Consider the following 22365-nt stretch of genomic DNA (forward strand, 5'->3'; position numbering starts at 1 on the left):
GACGTGTTACCTGCCTGCCACTAGGAGTGCCCCTGCCCAGGATTATCAAATTATCAAAAGAGCAGACTGCCTCTCTCTCTCTCTCTCTCTCTCTCTCTCTCTCTCTCTCTCTCTCTCTCTCTCTCCCCCTCTCCCTCCCTCCCTCCCTCCCTCCTCTTTCACTCTCTCCGTATCTCTTTCTTTCCTCTTCCTCTCTCTTACTGTCTCTATCTCTCTGTCTCTGGTCTGCCCTTCCCACTAATAAGCGCTTCCATACTATAGCTGTTGCCTGGCACCTTATTTCTTTAATCATTACTGACGTCATCTAGTGATTGGCTTCCTTGTTTCTTCAGATTACATGTTCTCTGTGTAACCTTGGCTGTCCTGGACTTACTGTGTAGATCAGGCTGGCCTCGAACTCACAGCCGTCCACCTGCCTCTGGCTCTTGAGTGTTGGGATTAAAGGTGTGCACCACCATCGCCTGGCCCCTGTGTCTTTCTTTCTAGGGTATTTTAAAGAAAAGCATATTGGCAGCTGGAGAGATGGCTCAGCGGTTAAGAGCACTGGCTGCTTGCCTAGAGGTCCTGACTTCGATTCTTAGTACCTGCATGGTGGATCACAACTGTCTCCTACTTCCAATTCCAGGGGAACATGACACCCCCATCTAACTTCCTGGGTACACCAGTCACAAAAGTAGTGCACTGACAAACCTGCAGGCAAAACACATAATGCACATAAAATAATAAAATCCTTGCTTAGAAAAGAGAGGCCTTGACAGGCATGGTGGCACATGCCTTTAATACCAGCACTGGGGAGGTAGGGACAGGCGGATCTCTGTGAGTTCGAGGCCAGTGTGGCCTATAGTGTGAGTTCCAGGACAGCTAGGGCTAAAACAGAGAATCCTGTCTTGAAAAAACAAACAAAAACAAAAACTCAAACCAAAACAAAATAAGAGAAAGAAAAGAAAAGAGAGGCCTTTTGGGCTGGAGAAATGGTTCAACTTTTAAGAGTGGATAGGGCACCAGGCATGATGACACACGCGTGTAATCCCAGCACCCAGGAGGCAGAGGCAGGCAGATCACTGAGTTCGAAGCCAACCTGGTCTGCAAAGTGAGACTAGAAGCGCCAAGATAACACAGAGAAACTGTCTCCAAAACAAAACAAAAAGAGTTGTGGTCATGGTATCTCTTCACAGCCATAAAACCCAAACCAAGATCTTGTCTCAGAAAGGGGTGGGGATAGAATGAGTTTGGAATTTATTTAAAAGTTTCTCTTTATACTACTAAGGAAAAGACAAATCATAGATTGGAAAGTGTTATTTGCAGTGTGTCTGATAAAAGGCTTGTATCCAAAATAAAGAACATTCCTTTGTTTTTGTTTTTGTTTTTTGTTTTTTGTTTTTATTTTGAGACAGAGTTTCTCTGAAACTCACTCTGTAGACGAGGCTGGCCTTGAACTTAGAGATCTGCCTGCCTCTGTCTCTGAGATCTGGGATCACAGGCTTGAGTCAGCGCAGCTGGCTCAGTCCCAGAGTTTTGTTTTGTTTTGGTTTGGTTTTTTGGGGGGGGGTGGGGGTGGGGGTGGTGGTGTTTAAGGCAAGGTTTCTCAAAACAAAACAAAACAAAACAGGGTTTCTCTATATAACAGCCTTGGCTGTCCTAGACTCACATTGTAGACCAGGCCAAAGCATGATCTTTAAAAACACCCATGGATTAAGTAATGTAGATTGGAGGACTCTTTACCAGTAAAACCATGACCCAAGTCACCATGGGGGGGGGGGGGGGGGGGGAACACACTCTGTGTAAAGTATCAAAGAACTTCAAGAACAAAGCTTTGTGCCTCTCTCTCTCTCTCTCTCTCTCTCTCTCTCTCTCTCTCTCTCTCTCTCTCACACACACACACACACACACACACACACACACACACACACACACACATACACAATGGTTTTCAACCTTCCTAATGCTGGGTGGGCCCTTTAATACAGTTCCTCAGTTTGTGGTGACCACAACCATAAATTTATTTTCGCCGCTACTACATAACTGTAATTCTGCTGTTATTGACTCGTAATGTAAATATCTGAGGATATCTGGTATGTGTCCCCTGTGAAAGGGTCAGTGGAACCTTTCCAAAGAGGTCGAGACTGACAGGTTGAAAGCCCGTGCTCCTAAAAGCAAGTGCTCTGCTATCAAACTCCGGACACGTGCAGTTAGTTTCCTTTGTGCGAAAGGTCAAATGATGCCGTAAACACCACAATGGCCAGGAAGGGCAAAGGACAGGATAGGGATAGTGACCAGGAGCTAGGATCGCAAGTTGGTCAAACAAAACAAAAACTCGAAAAGAAAGAAAGAAGGCTGGAGGGATGGCTCAGAGGTTAAGAGCACTGAGTGATCTTCCTGAGTTCAATCCCCAGCACCTCTACTGGCTTGCAGGTAGAGCACTGTATACATAATAAACAAACAAAAAACCCAAGCAAGCAAACAAACAAAACCAAATAAATTTTAAATAAAAGAAAGGGAAAAAAAATAAAATCCACCATCCAGCTTCCTCCAGAAACACGCGAATGCGCCTGCGCGCGTTGCCCTCGCTTTCCGCTCCGTCTCGGCGCCGCCTCCAGCACTTTGGTTCCTGCCAGTTGATGGTCGTCGATAGTCTGACCTGTCATCTTGCGCGTGTGCACTCCAGGGTATGGTCTCGCGCGCGCGTGGTCAGGGGCAGGAGCGAGGGACTGTAGCTTCTCTCGGAGAGGCTGAGGGGGCGAGGAGCTACTCGGCCCACCTCCCATCTGCTCCGCAGGCGGTGGTGGCTGCGCCTGGCGGGGTCACGGCGGAGGAAGTTGCATGCGCACCCGAGGGCGGCGTTGCGACTCCGCCTCCTTTAGCAACCCAAATGCTTCAGCCCTTAGGCCATCTGAAGGTTACCCACCCTTCTAACGCTGTGCCCTTTTGGTCCCTGCCAGCTCTCCACTATGCCCGTGGGCGTGTCCTGGCCCGCCTACTTGAAAATGCTCTCCTCCAGCCTCCTGGCCATGTGCGCAGGGGCCCAGGTGGTGCACTGGTACTACCGGCCTGACCTGGTGAGTGCTGCTGGGCTCATGCCCATCCTCAGACTTACACCCCAGCATTCTGTCCAATTTGCTTAGTTCTGTTTGGATAAACTGTGCTGTAGCAGCTCGCTCTTAAGACGGTGTTAAGATAGCTCGTCAGCCAGTCTGGTCTACAGAGCGAGTTCCAGGACAGCCTGGGCTACACACAAAAAAACCCTGTCTTGGGTGTGTGGAGTGTCAAGAAACTTAGTGGAGACAGAACGTGCCGAGAACTTTTCACGGGAAATGTAATTTTGTGTCTAGCTTCTGTGGGCATCGTTACTAGCAGCGCCTTAAATAATGCCTAGAATTTGATCCTGTGTGGTTGAAGGGTTGTTACCAGCAGGTACCTGTACTTCGGGAGAAAACAACATAAATCTGCAGTCTCTAGGCCTCCTCAGTCTGGTTAGGTGGTATTATTGCCAGTAGGGCATCTGTACTGATAGACTAGGCCAAGGTGGCTGGCTGCTATCGGACAGTGTATACTTTTTCTACTATTTAAGGGATTATCCCAGCCGCCACTGTTGTAACAACTGAAAGGTTCAGGGAGAGAGCAGAGCAGAGGAGCGGGTGATGGCTGTCCAGGGTTGGGACTCAGTGCTGCCTTGGGGAGAACTGCTAAGGATGCTTCGCTTTATTTACCCAGCGTACTCACTGGGAATGCCAAAGAGACAACTATATTCCTTTAGTTATTTAGACTGAAACCCAGGAGTCATGGGAATCCCTCTGTCTTACTGCATGGCTCAACAGATCCCACTGGGTGACTACGAGAAAAGCCCACATCCTGCCCACTTCTCCCCCTTGTGCCTATCACCCTGTTCAGGCCACCCTTAGTTATCTCTTTCCTCAGTTAAGACAGTAGCTTCCCGAACATCTGCCCTCCACTTCTGCTCTTCCTGAAGTCTCTTCTCAGCAAAGCTTCCGTAAGCATCTTTTTTTATCCTAGAGTCAGGTCCCATTGTTCTCAAAGCTCTCCAGAATCTTCCTGCTTGCAAAGTGAAGGTCACTGGAATCTTCATGTCCTCTTTACTACCCACCAACTAGTTTTCTTCTTAAAAAAAATTATTTATGTGAATGCTTGTCTGTATGTACACCTGCTGGGAATTGAACTCAGGACCTCAGAAAGAGCAACCAGCTCCCCAATTAGTGTTCTAACCAGTTGAACACCCTATGGGATGTACCGATGCTTTTCCTTGAACATGAAGGCAGGCATGGTCGTGCCTCAGGCTCTCCGCCCTTGCGATCCCATCAGCCCAAGATACTCCTGGACACCTGCGAGACTTCTTCCTCATCCTCCTTCCCACCTGTGTTCAGGAGTCACCTTCTGGGCCAATAAACCCGTGAAGAAATGCTCATTATCACTAACCGCCCGAGAAACACAATCTGCAGTTCCCACTGCTCTGTGACGGCCATCGTCTTCAGGGACAGGGAAAAGTTGGAACCCTCATGCGCTACCCTTGGGAATAGAGAGGTGTGCAGCTGCTTTGAGAAGCAGCAGTTCCTATTCTAGGTTTCTACCCAGACAACACTGGGAGTCTGTCATGCTTACTTGTTTGACCTTAAACATGTTCAGACATGGGAACAATCCAGACACCTGAAGGCCTATAGTGAGCATGGCACATGTATATAGGGGCATATCATTCCGTGATCCGACATGGATGAACCTTGAAAATGCTATGTGAAAGGATCGAGTCACAAAAGACCACGGGATATATGATAGGAAAATATATATGGACAAAATTGGCCTGTGGGGGGGGGGGGATCCTATGGGAACAGAATAGGTGTTTCTTTTTGGGGGCAGTGAAAAGATTCTAAAGTTTTGTTTTGGGTTTTTCAAGACATGGTTTCTCTGTGTAGCCTTGGCTGTCCTGGACTCACTTTGTAGACCAGGCTGGCCTCTAACTCACAGCGATCCGCCTGCGCCACCACGCCCGGCTGATTCTAAAGTTTTTTTTGTGATAGACTCACAGCTCTAGTTAGACTGTACTGAGAACCTCCCCTCCCCTTTTCCTCTGTGGTGCTGGGACTCAAACTCAGCACTACACATGCTGCACCTGTTTTCTTTCTGCCTCCCTCAAAGGCAGAATTGTCTATGTGTTGCCCGTTTCTTTATGCATTGGCATGCTGGCCACTTTATCTCTTTTGAATACCAGCAGTTATTTCCCAAGCCTGGTGCCTGGGAGAGTCAGCAGAGAGTGCGGGAATGGAGTCCCAAATTCTCACTTGAAATAACTCAGTTGTGAGGCAGTTGATCTGTCCCTGGGAATCCTGTAGGACGGGAGACTTGCCAGGATGATGTAATCACAGACAGACAGACAGAAATTGAGATCAACCAGGAGTCTCTTACTAATGGTCTGTTATTGAGTAGCATGCACAAAGCTTTTTCTTTCTAAAGCTTTTGAGATGAGATCACATTGAACTGTGGTGGCATCTGTTTTTTGGCTTTTGTTTTTATTTTTGTAGACAATACCTGAGATTCCACCAAAGCCTGGAGAACTCAAAACGGAGCTTTTGGGGCTGAAAGAGAGAAACCATGAACCCCAGGTTTCACAGCAGTAGAAACTTCAAAATACAACTGTGCCAAGAATTCTGTGAATAACGTCTGAAATATGTATTTTTAAATTTATTGAGTAAAGCTACTTCTTAAAACACATACTCCAAAGGCAGAAATGCTGGCTGACGAGGGCTGATGAAGGTGAGTTTGTATTATGGTTCAGTCAGTGTTTTTATTTATTTTCCAGACAGGATTTCTCTGTGTAACATTGACTGTCCTGGAACTCAATCTGTGGACCAGGCTAGCCTTGAACTCACGGAGACGTGCCTGCCTCTGCTTCCTGAGTGCTGGGATTAAAGGCGCGTGCCGCAGTTGCTGCACCACCACCGCCTCTGCCTCTGCTGCCAGCACTGGCTTCATTCAGTTTTTTAAAGACAGTCTCTCACTATGTATCATTGGCTCACTTTTTGCTGTGTAGATCAGGCTGGCCTCCAGTTCACAGGCCTCTACAAAAAGGTCTTGCTTGCTGGGTGTGGTGGCGTATGCCTTTAATCTCAGCACTCGGGAGGCAGAAGCAGGAAGATTGCTATGAGTTCAGGCTAGCCTGGTCTACAAAGCTAGTCCAGGACAGCCAAGGGTACACAGAGAAACCCTGTCTTGGAAAAAAAACCAAGACAAAAACCAAAAAGGTCTTCTGTGCTGTGTAGCCCTCACTAACCTCAAACTCAAGATAGTCCTCCTGCCTCCACCTCACAAATTGTGAAATTACAGGTATAAACGACCATGCCTGGCCCAGTGTCCTAATGCACTATGGCCATTTGTCTTAATGCCATGGGGAAAAAAATGCAGGGAGGACACTGTGAAGACAGAGGCATGGCCTGGAGTGTTGGAACTGCATGCCAAGAACCCACATCCTGTAAGAGCAAAGGAAGGATTCTAGTCACTCAACAAGGCCTTCAGAACTGTGACAGCACATCCAGTCTTAGGCCTAGTTTCCTACATCAGCTGTTTTAAAGACTTTGTTCAATCTATAAATACAGAACAAAAGTAATTTGTACAATTGGTTTTTATGTGTATCAGTGCCTCGTGTGCATGTTTGTGTACCACGTGTATGCCTGGTTTCTTCAGAACCAGGAGAGGTCATCAAATACCCAAAAGTAGTTTCAGTTTGTGAGACCCACTTGGCACTAAAGACTGAACCTGGGTCCTCTGAAAGAGCAGTCAGTTGCATGAATGTGTGCACTGCCCATGAAAGGTGTTGGATGCCCTGGATCGTGAACTGTGTAGTTTTGAGCCATCTGTAAGACCAAGTTCCTGCTGAGTTCTCTCTAGCCCCAGAACGCTCTACATGTAAAGATCGTGTCTTTGTAAGCCTGACCTGCTGGCCTTGAACTCAAGGTCTGCCTGCCTTGCTCTCATGGACACTAGGCACATGTGCACATACATGCATGCAAACAATGCAAAACACTGCTATCTCTCTGGTGCACCATCTTGCTCAGCTAGCATGAAATTTACCATGGTAGGCATGCCTTTCATCCCAGTACTTGGGGCAGGCAGATCTTGAGTTCTAGGCCAGCTGGAGTTACATAGCCTGTGAGAACATGTCTCAAAACCCACTGGCAGGTTACTGTAATTGTACTGTGAGGACTTCTCAGTCTAAGTTTCTCATAGTCTTTTTTTTTTTTAAGATAGGGTTTCTCTGTGTAACAGCCCTTGCTGTCCAGGACTCGCTTTGTAGACCAGGTTGGCCTTGGAATTCTCATAGATCTGCCTACCTCTGCCTCCAGAGTGCTAGGATTAAAGACCTGTGCCACCATGCCTGGTACTCGTCGTCTTTAAAGATATTCAAATACTAAATTTTCCCTTCCTGTATATACTCCAGAAGGTCATCATCAAGTCTATACTCAAAAGATTATGTTCTGATCCCTGGAAGGGGAATATTTACTTGTTCAGTAAAAAAAAAAAAAAAAAAAGAAAAAAAAAAAAAAGAAACACACACACACACAAACTAGTTACTCTCTTTTTAAAGAACCTGCCGGGCAAAGTGGTGTGTGCCTTTAATCCCAGCACTCGGGAGGCAGAGGCAGGCGGATCGCTGTGAGTTCAAGGCCAGCCTGGTCTACAAAGTGAGTCCAGGACAGCCAAGGCTACACAGAGAAACCCTGTCTCAAAAAACCAAAATAAACAAATAAAAAAGAACCCAATAGACCAGGGGGGGGGGTCAAGTATTACACAATTCCTGGTTTGTGTTATGAAAACAGGCAGGGGGTATTTGGGATCTTTTTTATTTTTATACACATGACAAGATTTTACACCAATAGTCAGTTAAATAGTACAAATTTACATTCAGGAGGAATGTTAAAAAAAAAACCAACAACAAAAAACCTCAACTAAAAAGCCCACTTCTTCCTGTGACCCATAATCCCAACATTTTACAGTGCAAGGGAGAAGGAGGCTTGGGGGAGCATCCAAAACAAGTCTCTCTCAAAAGAAACAACTTTAAAATTTCACATTCCCTCTCCACACAGGATCCATGGTGAGAGTGTAATTTACAGTTCATCTTTTTCTGCTGTAGATTCCTGTGAAAACATAAAAATTAGAAGACATTACACAAACTAGCAACCAACACTACAGAAAAGCTGTTTCTATTTTGTTGGTACTTGCTTATTTGCAAATAACACAGAACCCACCGCCAAGATAAACTACCTAATGCTATAGGAATAGCAGTGCCCATCTTTAATCCTAGCATTTGGGAGGCAAAGGCAAGCCTAGAGACCCCGCCCCCTTCTGAGCTTGGTTTCAGGAGCTCACTTCTACATGGATTTACTCCACTAGCTGTCATTATGAAGTCTCTTTGCTAGCCTCATGCTGCCCCATCTGCCCAGACCTTTGCTGTTTCCTGTTCTTCCTCTTCCGTCCCTGCGTCCACCTCTTCCTCATCATCTTGCTCTGTGTCCTCTGTTGTGTCCTCCGTTGTGTCTTCAGGCTCTTCTGGCTCTTCTTCTACCTAAAGGCAACATCCCCCAACCTGTAAGTGCCTTCCATCGATATTCAAGGTTTAAGATCATAATGGGTGTTTTAACAACAACTGCAGTAAATCTGCCTAACAGGGAAGAAAACCTGGCAGTTATGGCGCACACCTTTAATCCCAGCACTTGGGAGACAGAGGCAGGCAGATTTCTGTGAGTTTGAGGCCAGCCTGGTCTACAGAGTGAGATCCAGGACAGTTAGGGCTACACAGAGAAACCCCGTCTGTATGTGGGGTATCTCATATATTTCACTCTAGAGATGGTAAAAACTAGGCAAAATTCTAAAGCAGTATTACTTAATAGGGAGACAGTTGTTCTTGAAACTTGTGGAAGAGGCAGGGCGCACCACCAACCTGTGCTTCAGGGTCAATATTCAAACTGAGGCGGAGCATTCGTTCTATTCTGTCTCCATATGCCTTGGTGTCAGGTAGAAGATAACCCGACCGAAGTGTGGCTGTTTCAAACAAAACTACTGCAAGATCCAAGACAGTCTTGTCATCTTCATCTTCCTGATAGACAGTACAATTGATTAATATTAGCATTAACAGTTAGAAAGCACTCCAGTTTAAAAGACAAGAGAGCGGCAGCTCCATCGCCCTCACCTTAACCCGTCGAAGCATGTCTCTGATGAGCGGGTGTCTAGGGTTAATCTCAAATGTTTTCTTCTGACTAGCATAGTAACTGTTCAAGGACAAAATAAGCATTGGTTAAGACACTAATTTTAGGGTCCACATGCCTACTGTATTCTAGCTTTAATTACAGAGAACAAACAAAACAAACCCCCAAATTCTTGCTTCCTTTGATAGAGTGGCCATGGTTAGGTGAAAATGAAATAAAGGGAACTATTTAATGATGAGTCCAGGCAATCAATTTCTACTGAGTGAATGAGCTGGTTTAATGTCTTGTTCATGCCCTTAATACCTTAACTCTACCAATGGGTATGTAAGAGAGCAGGCACCTTTGTAGGGACATCCCCAGTTACTTACTTTGTAGAGATGTCCTTGCCCGTTTGGTATGCTTGTGCCTTCATGATCCTCTCCATGTTGCCAGACCACCCATACTGGCTGGCCACAAGGGCGCAGGGAGACTCTGTGAGGCGCTGTGATACCACAGCCTTTTCAATCTTAGGATGAAAAACATTAGACACAGTGAGGACCAGCAGGTAAGTGGTGGCGTTCACCACTCTAGATTACAGACAGAGGCACTCAGGAATCCTTGAGTGACACTCATTTAATGTTTTTTTCAGCTTCAGATTTAAACTTAAACCCATAAAAACTTAGTACAAAGTCAGTATAACAATAATAGGAAACTTCCGTAAGTTGCAAACTCACTCTACCCTGTATCTAATGTTATTAAATCTTACTCTAAACGTGTGTGTGTGTGTGTGTGTGTGTGTGTGTGTGTGTGTGTGTGTGTGTGTGTTTCTGGGGCTCAAACCCATGGTCTGAAGGATAAATGAGTGACTGAGCTCCACCTCCAGTTTCCTGCTGTTCCTGAGTGTTGGAGGCTATAGGCGAGGCGTGTGGAGACTAGCGTGCACAGCACCTTGTCCTTCAGGGCCTTGTCCTTCATCCAGCTGAGCAGAGGCTCGAACTCCTTCTCTGTGGCTTCCCGACTCTCCTTTGTCTTCTCGCTCTCATCAAATTTCACTCCCTCCTTGGCAACATTCTGGAACCTCTTCCCATCAAACTCGGGCAGGGCCTGAATGCAGTACTCGTCCACAGGCTCCGTGAGGTAGATGACCTCATAGCCTTTCTTCAGGAGCCTCTCGACAAACGGCGAGGATTCCGCCTACACAGGTAAAGGAAAGGAGCTCAAGTTCTGCCTTAGCTGTGTCTCTGCAGCATTTACAACACCGTGGGACACAAGGACTTGAGGCAGGTGTCCCCTAGTGGCTGCCTAACTACTCCAGCCGCACAATTAACATTGTCTTCCAGAACACTGGCTATACATCCTCAGCCAGCTACCAGGAACCCCCGCAGCTGCACACCATCTCACCTCTTTCCTGCTTGATCCAGCCATGAAATAGATTTTGTCCTGTTTTTCCTTCATTCTTTCCACGTACTGGTCTAAACTAGTAATGTCAGTTGAATGGTGAGAAGACTGGAACCTAAGCAGCTTAGCAAGCCGTGTTCGATTTGAGTGGTCTTCAATCACACCAAGCTTGATGTTGGTGCCAAATTCTTTCCAGAAAGTATCATTGTATTTCTCATCAGCAATCTTCTTGATCATGTCCAGAGTTTTACGGACAAGCTTCTTCCGAATCACCTGAGGAGAATGGATCTGGTGAGTAAAATTTCTCTCAAACCTTTTGCAAATGTGAGATCAGGAAAGTCAACTGGGACAGCACAATGGCAGTCAAACCACTGCCACTGGTCAAGGGACAGGAAACAACAGGCGCACTCCCACGTCAGACTCAGAATTAACCACCAAGTGTTTTAATGGTAATATTCTATAATTCTAGAACTCTGATCCTAATAATCCCACATCACCTTATCACTAGGATTACTGTGAGTGACTGTGTGGTAACACTACCACCTCTCACTGTGGATCACACAGTAGGTTTGTCTGCTCCTACTGTATTATTAAGTGTAAGGAGATGTGTCAGCTTAGAGACTCAATAATCCCAGAGTCAAAGAAGCTCCTTTTTGAGAGGGTATCTCACATTAAGTTAGGGTGGCCTTGACTGCTAATTGCTAATAAACCCTGGCATAACAAGCACGGCCTCGTGATCCTCCAGCTTTTCCTTCAAGCTGCTGACATTATGAGCATGCACTGATGTGTTTGGTACAAGCCTTAACATCTAGTTGCTCTGCTTACTGGCCCCACCCTCTGACTCCAGCCAGTGGGCAGGCACCTGGCTAGAAATAGAAAGCCTCACCTTGAGCAGTTTATGTTGCTGAAGAGTCTCACGGGAAACATTGAGAGGGAGATCATCTGAGTCCACCTGCAGGCAGCAAAAGCTCACTGAGCAATCAAAACAAGCCCTGTACCAAAAAGCCCAGCACTGCTGGACCCCGCCCACTAACGCCAGGCACCCACTCTTCAGATACTTACCACACCTTTGACAAAATTAAGGTACTTGGGCATCATATCATGGAAGTCATCTGTGATGAAGACTCGGCGCACATACAGCTAATGGGAACCAAAACAGAGTCACCTTCTGGACAGCACACTTAAAATTTTAGCCTTAGTTTACAATACTTAAAAGCCCACCTACCTTAATATAATCGCTTTTCTTAGATCCATATTCATCAAACAGACCACGAGGAGCAGATGTGGGCACAAACAAAATGGACTTGAAGGTAACTTCCCCTTCTGCAGTAAAGTGGATATAAGCCATGGGGTCATCACTTTCCTGTGAAAAGTACCTTGGTTTGGTTATTCAAGTCACAGGAAAAAGCAGTACAAAGGCTTAGCACTTATTACATGTACAATCACTTAACACAGACGGTCCCTTACAAAGTCAAAGGAGAAAGGGTGTTGGGAGGAAGTACCAAGAAGAAATGACTGACTTTAACTGACTAGGTAAGGTGGTTTTTGATAAGAACTGCAAGTCACATCACTATCTGGTGACAGTGACACCAAAGCAGGTACCAAGTTTCATGCCCTGCCAAGTTTTTCATTTCAACCTATCTATCTTTGTAAGATCCTGCTTAGGGAAACAGGACTAGAATTAAGCTCAACTCTAGTTTTCCATTCTTAGGAGTCAAAACAGATTCAATAATATCTTAAACACACGACTTAAAATAACTGATGTGTGTGAACTCTTTCTAGATCACATTAAAAGCCATTCAGTAACATGTTGTGTTTTATGTTGGAAACCAAAGGCCTATAAACATGTATGTAACGAGACACCAATCTCCATGTGAAATCTGAATGTGGTTTTGCTTAAGTCAGAAAAACGAATTTCAACTTGACACATCATTGTGCCCTCCATACTCTTGCAATAGACATGTAGTTGTTTAAAACATTTTTTCAATCATCTTATTGGGAAAAATGGGGATGGACAATCTTATTTATAGTAATAGATGATATTAAAAGAACAGGCTGCTAACTTTATGCAACTCACTAATAACCCAAGCTCCAGAGCTCTTACGTTAGCCCGTACCTTTGAGAATGACTTGTAGAAAGCTTTGTATTCATCCTCTTCCACTTCTTTGGATGGTCTCTGCCATATTGGTTTGATATCATTCATAAGTTCCCAATCCCACACAGTTTTTTCAACCTGAAGTTAAGATACATGGTAAGTTTCTTTTAGTACTCAATGGTTAACCTATAAGTGATCATAATTTGTTAATTAATATGGGTACTATCACCACACCTGACTAAAAGCAGTGTTGTGTGGTTTTAGAGGAAAGTTCTGGCTATGTAGCTCAGTCTGGCCTCAAACCAAGAACCTCCTGCCTCAGCCTCTCAAGTGCCCTTCAGCCACTTACAGCCAGTACCTAACATCACAGACTCAACAGCTTTTAGCAGTACTTCTCTCTGCTGTTAAGTCAGTTATAGAAACCTGCTGATAACTGATCCCAACATGTTAAAGAGGATACAAAAAGCTTCTAGGATTTTAAAATTTAGATTATAGAACGCAAACTTAATACAAAAAGTCAGACGCTTTCTACAGAAAATTTACTACTTAAAGTATTCCGGGATACCACAGCACAGAAACAAAGGCCCTCTTTAATAATAGGGCCACCTGGAAAACTAGATATATTTAAAAAGCGAAGGCTCATTCATAGTGTGTGTGGTAGTGAAAGCCCAACACTAACACAGCACTGGGGAGGCATGGTGAGATGGTGAGACACAGTTTCAAAAAGCCCAGCAACCATTCAAAGCACAACACACCCCTATAGCCCAGCCCAGAATAAAGTGTCTAGGGCTGGAGAGACAGCTCAGTGGCTAAGAGCACTCACTGGAGGTTTGCGTCCCAGCACCCACAAGGCAGCTCACGACCCTAACTCCAGTCCCAGGGTACCCAACACCATCTCAGGCCTCCATCGCTACTAGATGTGCTGTGGTGCTGGTATGCACGCAGGCGGAACACTCACACACAGTAAGGGTAAAATGATTTACTTTAAGCAATGAAGTGTCTTAGGCCTGCACTTCTGGATAGGCGCTTTGCTCTCACAGATCCTAACAGCGTTACAGTACAGGAGCCAGACCTACTTTCTTAGTTTTTGGTTTCTTTTCTTCCTCCTCCTCTTCTACGGCTGCTTCATCATCAGATTCTCCTTTCTCTTCTTTTGCTGCTTCATCTTCCTCCAGGGGCTCCTCCACAGTCTCAGTCTGTTGATGGACAAAGGACATGACTGCTACGCTTGCTTGTTTAACCCTGATTGTCAAACCCTTGACTTGTCCCTCTGCTCAGCACTTCGGCGCCTGCACAGTCCCGCACGACTGTCCGGCAGACCTACCTTGCTGCTCCACACGTAGATGGGGAAGTTGATGAACTGAGAGTATTTTCTGACCAGGTTCTTAATTGTATCCAATTCAAGGTAATCAGATGCCTCTTCTTTTAAGACAAGACTGAAAGGAAAACAAGCCATTTACAGTCAGTGCTCAGGCTGGATTCTGACTTCAGGTAAACACTTGGGTAATAACAGCCAGCAGCTCTGCTAACACTTGACAGTCACAGGAAGAGCTCCCCTCCATCAGAGGCTGTGAGGGCTAGGAAAGCACAGGCTCTTTCCAGGAGTCCCTCAAGTACACAACAAGGTTTCAAGTACAACAATCTCATTTTGTTGGGTGTTCTCCTATCTCAAGGTGAGAAAGCAGTGAAACATTCTAGAGAGAAATTATCTTCACTTTCATAGTTTTATACTGTTGTTCTGATATCAAATGATTACGGACTACTACACAAAAGGCAGCTCATTTAGTGCAGCGCTTGCTGAGTGTGACTCCCCAGCACCATGGTGTGTGCACTTGTCATCCCAGCCAGATTAACCTCATCTAGGCCAGTGCAGCCTTGCCTCGAAAACAGAAAAAGTTTCCACTGCCAAACGTGCCAGCACAAGCCCCGGACGCATGGGGGGTAGGGGTGTGTGTGTTCAGTCCCACAGCTGATGTCATAGCCTGAGTACTCACACACACACACACTGGGTGCTGCCACACTGCACATCAATCTATAAAGCTCTTCTGGAGGCAGTGCTAGCTTAGCAATGCCTGTTTTTCTTACTCTCCCCCACCTATCAAAAACAAGTCATGGTAGACAGCAAACACAGCCAGTTCATCTGGCAAAAAGTAAAAGCCTCACCAAGTGTGACACAGGCCTTTAATCTTAACACTTGGGCAAAGACAGGTGGACCTCCAAGTTTAAGGCAAGCCAGGGCTACAGAAAAACCCTGTCCTATCTCAGGAGAAAAGTAAATAAGTAATAGCCCCACAATTTAGATGCTCCTGCTACAAATAGGATACAGGCTTTCCAAGCTCAACAGATCTCTGGTTGGTCTTGGTGATATGGAGAGTTATGGATGCAACCTTAGACAATTCAATTACAAGTGTTAACCGCCAGTTTGAAGGATAACAAGATGGCACAGTGGACAAGGGTGCTTGCCTCCGAGCTTGGAGACCAGAGTTCTTTACAGAGAACAGACTAACAAAATCCTGCAAGTTGTCTTTCACACCTCCAACCCACAATAAATTATATAACAAAAAGGCCACCAAGATTCACGAGCACAGACCCACTCGGAAGACCTACTCAGGGCTTAGTTTGCTGTGGACATACTCTCACTTATGCTCTAAGGCTGTATCCAAGCCAAGACAGTAATGACATTTCACAGGCCATGCATCCTACAAGCTCAAAGTACTTACTATCTGCTCCAGTAAGAAATATTCCTGACTTGTGATCCAGGCTAAGAAAATCTGAGAAGCAGAGACGGGACCTGAAGCAGTAAGAGTCCAGGAAGGGCGTGCAGACACTGAGAGAAGGAAGGGCCACAGCTCCACTTCTCAAGCGAGATTATCAACATCCAAGAAATAGGTAAAGAAAAACTATAAAGACAGCAGTGCCACATAAGATGTGGTGGTGCACGCCTTTCATCCCAGCACTTGGAAGGCAGAGGCAGGCGGATCTCTGAGTTCGAAAGGGAGTTCCAAGACAACCAGGGCTACAGAAAAATATCTTCTCAAAAAACCAAAAAAAGATAGGCATGCCACATAGGATAGGTACTGAGAAAACTAGAGGCCAGCAGGAAAGCAAATTCTGTAGGAAACATGAAGAAACTCAAGAAAAAACCACTAGGAGCAATAGTAGTTAAATCTCTCTAAATTCACCGGACTTGGGAACAGACTACTGCAAAGACAGCAGACAGGCCGAGACCAGAGCAGAAGTGACTAAAGCAAGGCAAAGCGCGTACAGCTAGCCTTTCATGCTGTGGGCTCCGCAGCAGTGGATGCACCCAACCACAGGTTGACAATGTCATAGCATTGCTGTCCTGCCTACAGTCAGGCCTGCAGGTTATGGCTGTCTCTGTACTCATCCCATACAGACCACAGCAATAACCGCTTTACACTGCACTAACACGAAAAGTAACCAAGAGGTGATGCAGAATCATACGGGAGGTTACACAGGCTCTATGCAAATACAATGCCATGTTAGACACACAACTCTTCATCTATGGGTTTGGATATACGCAGGGGTTCCTGGAGTAAGCCCAGCAGACAGACAGCAATTCTCAACTGTTCAAGATGCTGCCCTGTGAGAAAGGAGTGTGTAACCCTGGCAGTAGAAAAGTGAATTCATGTTATTCTCCATCTTTCTCCTCTCCCCACAAACACTTGCACACAGAGCCTTCATATGTTGAAGAGAATGTGGTGTGTGGGCAAGTCTGACTTTAAAGGCTAAGGAAGTGAGCAGGACAGTAGCCAGCAACACGCCCAGATTTTCTGACTTTATCATTTAATTCGCACAAATCTTTGTTAAGGGTTTAGAGGATTTAGGGATGGAAATAGAAATGCTACAAAACTGAACTGAACTGACTGATGTCTTCGCTACTTTTTTCCCCTTCAGTCATTCTGGACTCTTTCTTCACCAGGGTCATCCTGTGTTGCTTCTGGAGCCTTCAAACATATCCACCCTGCTTGCTGTTTAGAGCATCTAATGCTAATGTCAACATTCCTGTCTTTTTTGGTAACTTTCCCTGAAAATGCAACATCCCTTAGCGTCCTCTTCTTGTATGTCCTCTGAAGAGCTGGAGGCCTGTGTGAGATGAGGGACCACTTCTGTCCCAGTCTCCACTGTAGCCCCAACCCCAACCCACAGTTGGCATTCAAATGAATATGGGTGACTGGTTAGGAATGAAAAAGAAAATCTCACCCAGAGAAAGCAGACTTGATATATTGTTTCATCTCCTTTATAACCCCCCATGCTATGAAACTGGTCTCATGTATCTGCAGTCAAATGTCAGGCTTGGAGAGTAGAGTAACCATGAAGTCACTGCCTAGGTGACCTTGCCAGGGTCTTGGTACACAGCATCTGGCACACTGTCCATTCACTCCTTCTCTGCAACCCACTCCACACATTATCACTAACGACAAACTTTACCATGTCTAACGTTACTCAGCCTCCTCCCAGCCACCCCTGCATCACCTTCACAACTCCTTTACCAGAGAACCACATCTTCTCCCAGCAACTGCAGCCCGCTGTGAGGCCGTCCTTTAACCCATGACCACGGCAGCCAGGCCTTCCTGCCTACCTATGCGTCTCTGCACACCTCAGCAGCCTCCTCTGATCTGGAAAACACAGAGCTACCTCTTGTGGTCACCCACCAGCGTCACCCTCAGGAGAGCTCACTTCCTGCTTGCACTCTGTGTACCTTGCATATCCTCAAGTCTTCCTTCCACTGTGGCAGACGGCAGGGCCCACAGTAAGCCATGCACTTAGACAGCTGGGACTGGAGAGCCAGGGTCCTCACCCTATTAACTGTTATTAGAAGCACTAATACTCACGTAATTGTGGTCCCACGGCCAAGTGTGTTTCCTCTTGGGTCAGCAATTACAGAGAATTCATTGGAGTCTGATTCCCAGATGTGCTGGGTGTCATTGTTGTGTTTTGATGTGACAATGACCTTATCTGCTACAAGGAAGGCAGAATAAAAACCGACACCAAACTGGCCAATCAGTTCAGAGGTTGACTGACCATCTTCTTGTGCCTCTGTCATTTTGTTTAAAAACTCGCTGGTTCCAGATTTGGCTATGGTACCAAGGTTTTTCACCAGCTCCTCTCTGGTCATTCCTACACCAGTGTCTGTGACATGCAGCAAGTTTTTCTCTTTGTCACACTAAAAGCAAGACAAGAACCAGTTAGGTCTTCCTAATATTCATGTCATGTCAAATGCCAAATGCCAGCCTTGGCTGTTCAGGAATCACTCTGTAGACCAGGCTGGCCTCAAACTCACAGCTATCTTCCTGACTCTGAGTCCCACACAACTTTAGATACATATACTAGTCTGTAGTCTACTTTATGGCATTTTTCAAAAGCACACCTTAAATGCATGTTTCTTTATATTTTATTTATTTACTTATTGGTTTTTCCAGACAGGGTTTCTCTGTGTAGCCTTGGCTATCCTAGAATTGCTTTGTAGACCAGGTTAGCCATGAACTCAAGAGATCTGCCTGCCCCTGCCGCCTCCCGAGTACTGGGATTAAAGATGTGCGCCACCACACCTGGCTCTTCATATTTTTTAACTCAGTGTATTTAACGAAGACTGGATTAATGTCCAAGAAGATACTAACCCAAATATAACACTTTTGAAGATATACACCTAGAAAACTACTTATTTCACAGAAATTAAAAGGACTAAATTGAAATGATTTCTGATTTGGGGATCTGTGACTATTGATGCTCTTCATTAAGTAGTCCTGGCTGTCTCCAAGAGCCTGGTAGGACTCGGCATCCACCTAAGGCCACATGATTATTTCTGCCCAGTCAAGTTGCAGGTGGAAATTGAGGTGTGACTTTCAGGCTGAGCCTTTAATTGGTGTGCGACCCTTTTTACCATGGCAACCAGAGATACTCCAGATGGCTGCTCAGCCAGCCTGTGGACTGATTTTGGCCAAGTCCACACTTGGCTACCTTTTTCTGAAGGGCCAGGTAGTATCTATTTTTTGGTTTTAGGAGCCATAAGGCCCTGCCAGTGATTACTGCCATTGTAGACAAAAGCATTTATAGTACAAATTAGGTGTGACTGTGTTCCAATAAACCTAGTTAAAATGGGCAAAGTCAGATTTGACTCACAGTCTGAGGACTTCCATCCAAACCCACTGTGCCTAAGAAGTTGCTGCTGTGTCTAACTTATGGAGTACATGGCTTCTGAGCATCCTTTTAGAAAGGGGAATTACTGTAAGCTTACCTTAATCTTGACTGTCAACTCTTCATTTCCAGCAAGTGCGTTTTCATCAGTTAGTGAGATGAGCCTTATCTTGTCAAGAGCGTCAGAAGCATTTGAAATCAGTTCTCTCAGGAAAATCTAAAAGGAATCAGATGTAATGCCAAGATTAACCTTCAGACATCACAAGATGTTGGTTCTAAGACAAACTCCCCTCACTTCTCCTCAGACATAAGAAAAGACACTCTGAGGAACCGAGCTTTTTAACGGCACAAGGGATGGCTTTAGTCTCTTCATAAAAGAGGTGTGGCTCTTTATAGAAGCTCTGTGGTGACGACCAGGGATGGCTGCACTGGTGAGAACAGGACTCTTCGCCCTCCATCTTTAGGGCAGTTGGTGTGACTGCCCGCAATCAGCAGCCTGGGAAAATGCCCCCCCCCTCTATGGACCAGTAACAATTCTCATTTAATAAAATGCCCACTCCTATTGGGTATTTAAACTTTGCAACTGCTATGTTCTTAACTCTCTACAGTCTGTTATGAAAGGGCATATGGGCTGCCGCAGTGATACAAACTGCTGCCCTGACCGTGTGGCTCTTACCTCTTTATTTTTATACAGAGAGTTGATGATAAGTTTCATCATCCTGTTAACTTCAGCTTGGAAGGCAAACTTCTCAGATTTTTCTCTAAGTTCTCTTATCTGTGATGCATTTAACCCATCCAACTGAATAGCCTCTTCCTCTCTAAGGAAATCAAATTAAATAACAAATACTTAGTTTCATTCTTCTAAGGTCTCAGGACACAGACTAGCCTCTGCACATCATCTTGTAAAAGGGTAAAAACAGAAACCTTTATAAAAAATATCAGTAACATACCAGATCATTCTTCTCGGAGTTCATGGGCCATGTTTAATACTCAGTTGGAAATAGTTCTTAACCAATTCCCGGAAAAATTAACCCAGCTCCCCTCTACTGAAAACAAGTCATGGCTTGTGTGTGCTTTCACAGCAAACACTTTAGTATTGCCACTAATCCCTAAGAGGCCAAAATTTAAAATACTCCTCACTTATTTAAGAACTCATTTTTTTACAGTTACAGGCGTGACTACTACTTTTCATATTACTAACTTCACACAAGTGAACAAAACCAATCTTTAGCCTTCTCTCAGATCTTAGAAAGCATGAGCTGTATGTTGCACGGCAGCAGCATCGGTTTTCTGTTTTTGGACACTGAGGGGGGGTGCTTATCCCCAGCACCTCACTCGACATCCCTTCTTGAACCAGTGGTCATTTCCAAGGGCAGACTAAGAACTGGGAGAGAATTCTGTGTGCTGAGAACTGGGCGCTCCTAAAAACTTGGCTGATTATTTTGTATCATTAGTAACTTATGAGATGTTATAATCTGGATGTGGGAAGAAGAAAAGAAAGCAGCCACCGTGTCCAACTAACATCCGGGGCTTATCAGCATAGCTTCAACTGCACCAACCTCTGCACAACTTCATCGTCTGTCCTGGAGCCTTCTCGGCTCTTACCCAGGTCTTCTTCTACTGTGCCATCCACATCGACTTCATCGTCAGCTCGGACAAACCCTGAGGAGAGAGGGTAAAACTCTCAAAAACACTACTGCTTTCTCTCCTTGGCACAAGGAGCAAGGCCAAACAGGGTAAGAGGGAATGTTAACGAAATCCACGCGGCAAATGCCGAGATATGGGGATGGAAGAAAGATGTATCGGCTTTAATAACCAAGCCAAGCTAGCAAGCTAAAGTTTACACGTGAATGTTCAAAACCCCCAAGTAGCCTCTGTAAGACCAGGCAGTCATCACTCCTGTCCACCGTTCTTCCGAAACAAGACCACAGCGATACAGAGCCCCATCTACACCCACACGTGTTGCGCGCAGGCGAGAGGAGGCCTCTACCCTGGCCAAGTCAGTTTTCGCTTAGTTTGGGCAGGGTTTGGGCAACTTCTGGAGAGGGGAACTGAAATCCGGCCCAAAGGGGAAGGCAAGTCAAGGACCGCACTCAAAGCACATCGGAATCGGACCCGGGGCCACGGCCACGACGCTGCCCGGAGGCCCGACGCTGGCAAACCAGGTGTCGGGGGTAAAAGAAACACGCTCCGGAGGAATCGGCGGATAGGGGCTATGGGGTCCTCAGGCTCGGGTGGCCAAAGGCCGGAACTCACGACAAAAGTCCTTAGGGAGGGGCCCAAGCAAGGCTCCCCCGGGAGTAGAGTCCGAGAGGCCGCGCCCCGCCAGCGAGACTTAGGGGCGCACTCCGTCTCCATCCGCGGGGCATTTAAACGCCCCGGCTCCAAGTCGCCCTTTCCCATAAATCTCAAGGTAAGCATCATCACCCTAATCTCCTTCGAGGAAAGGCGATGGTCCCTGGACCCTCTAGAGCCCCCTTCGTCCCCCTCCCAGGCTCAACGTCCCAAGAACGTTCGAGAAGCAGCCGCGCAGAAAGGGGACGGCGACGCTGGTGTCCGATCACTCACCGAAGGTCAGTAGGACGCAGCAGAGACCCAGCACCCACAGGACCCTCATGGTGCGTGGCCGGCGATTCGCAAGTCCTCTTCGGTCGCAGGAGCCGCCTCCACCCCCCCCTACCCAGAGTCTAAGCTCCTCACACCTCCAGCAACGCGGTCCGCCCACTAGACCGCGCGCAGGTCGGGCCGCTTTTCACCCCGCTGCTTGCGGCCGGGGGACGGGAAACACGAACCCACCAATCGTGCCTCACCACGCACTCTCTGCACCCAATGGGGACGCGTGGGGGGGACCGCGGCCCGCCAATCGGAACTGTCCAGGTGCGGTGCCTGATGCCCGAAGCGTGGCTCCTTCCGATTGGGCTCGACCAGCACCTTTCCTCCAATCAAATGGCTCCGCGGGCCCCTCACACGCCAGGCCACCCCCTTGGCCTGGGAAGCCTTGGTCCCTGAGGAAAACCGTCCAATGAACGTTAGCGTATAGCACGTCTGTCCTTTCCTAGAGGTCCCGGGGAATCACTTCCGGCGCCGACAGAACGTTTATTCCGTGGCTAGGGGAAACGGTAGCCAAGACAACGCGTTTTTTTACCCTTTCCAGTCTACGACCGGGGTCACGTTGAGAGCCATTTCAGCGATACGTTCGCCGTCACCCTTCTGTTCGGCGTTGCTTTTCGAAAACGAGATGTAAGGGGTTGAATATAAGAAGTGAGTTTGGGTAGTTGTGAGAAACTACAATTCCCGACATGCAACGCACCAGGCTCATGAATGCTGGGAATTGTAGTCTCTGGCATCTGAGCCAGTGGCGTAGTTTGGCCCTTCCTTTATCTCCGATCTTGTCTCTGTGGGAAGCGTATCCTGTGAGATTTAGGATTTCTACCTCATTCTGATTGCAGAATAGATGTATGTTTGTTCCAGACTCCAATGCACACAGTTTTCAGAGTTGGGCCTAGGAAGTCGTCCCGCGTGGCCTTA

The 22365-nt window shown here is 46.4% G+C and overlaps 2 protein-coding genes across 2 annotated transcripts; one reads left to right on the plus strand and one right to left on the minus strand.

Moving 5' to 3' along the window:
* The first annotated feature begins 2527 nt into the window (after nucleotides 1-2527).
* Nucleotides 2528-5755, plus strand: LOC127183726 (protein BRAWNIN). Its single transcript, XM_051139847.1, has 3 exons — nucleotides 2528-2666; nucleotides 2940-3056; nucleotides 5529-5755. Exons 1-3 carry the CDS (start codon nucleotides 2544-2546, stop codon nucleotides 5622-5624), a joined length of 336 nt encoding a protein of 111 aa, XP_050995804.1. The 5' UTR covers nucleotides 2528-2543; the 3' UTR covers nucleotides 5625-5755.
* Nucleotides 5756-7828: 2073 nt separating this feature from the next.
* Nucleotides 7829-21584, minus strand: Hsp90b1 (heat shock protein 90 beta family member 1). The gene is made up of 18 exons (XM_051172798.1): nucleotides 21406-21584; nucleotides 20397-20499; nucleotides 19514-19655; nucleotides 18938-19054; nucleotides 17535-17866; nucleotides 14003-14114; nucleotides 13755-13874; nucleotides 12700-12816; nucleotides 11809-11946; nucleotides 11646-11723; nucleotides 11470-11535; nucleotides 10587-10856; nucleotides 10134-10379; nucleotides 9575-9711; nucleotides 9191-9269; nucleotides 8942-9097; nucleotides 8447-8566; nucleotides 7829-8138 (listed from the first exon to the last, which is right to left on the minus strand). The coding sequence occupies exons 1-18, from the start codon at nucleotides 21452-21454 to the stop codon at nucleotides 8109-8111; spliced, it is 2412 nt and encodes an 803-aa protein (XP_051028755.1). The 5' UTR covers nucleotides 21455-21584; the 3' UTR covers nucleotides 7829-8108.
* Nucleotides 21585-22365: the final 781 nt, after the last annotated feature.

This window comes from Acomys russatus, chromosome 31 (genome assembly GCF_903995435.1).
Source record: "Acomys russatus chromosome 31, mAcoRus1.1, whole genome shotgun sequence".
Taxonomy (NCBI): domain Eukaryota; kingdom Metazoa; phylum Chordata; class Mammalia; order Rodentia; family Muridae; genus Acomys; species Acomys russatus.

Coding starts and splice junctions, on each gene's coding strand:
- Hsp90b1 (XM_051172798.1), bottom strand. CDS start 21,454: ATGAGGGTCCTGTGGGTGCTGGGTCTCTGCTGCGTCCTACTGACCTTC. Junction 13,875..14,002: donor TCTACGTGTGGAGCAGCAAG/GTAGGTCTGCCG, acceptor GTCCATCAACAG/ACTGAGACTGTGGAGGAGCC. Junction 9,098..9,190: donor ACATGCTTCGACGGGTTAAG/GTGAGGGCGATG, acceptor ACTGTCTATCAG/GAAGATGAAGATGACAAGAC.
- LOC127183726 (XM_051139847.1), top strand. CDS start 2,544: ATGCGCCTGCGCGCGTTGCCCTCGCTTTCCGCTCCGTCTCGGCGCCGC. Junction 2,667..2,939: donor TTGCGCGTGTGCACTCCAGG/GTATGGTCTCGC, acceptor GGTCCCTGCCAG/CTCTCCACTATGCCCGTGGG. Junction 3,057..5,528: donor GGTACTACCGGCCTGACCTG/GTGAGTGCTGCT, acceptor TTATTTTTGTAG/ACAATACCTGAGATTCCACC.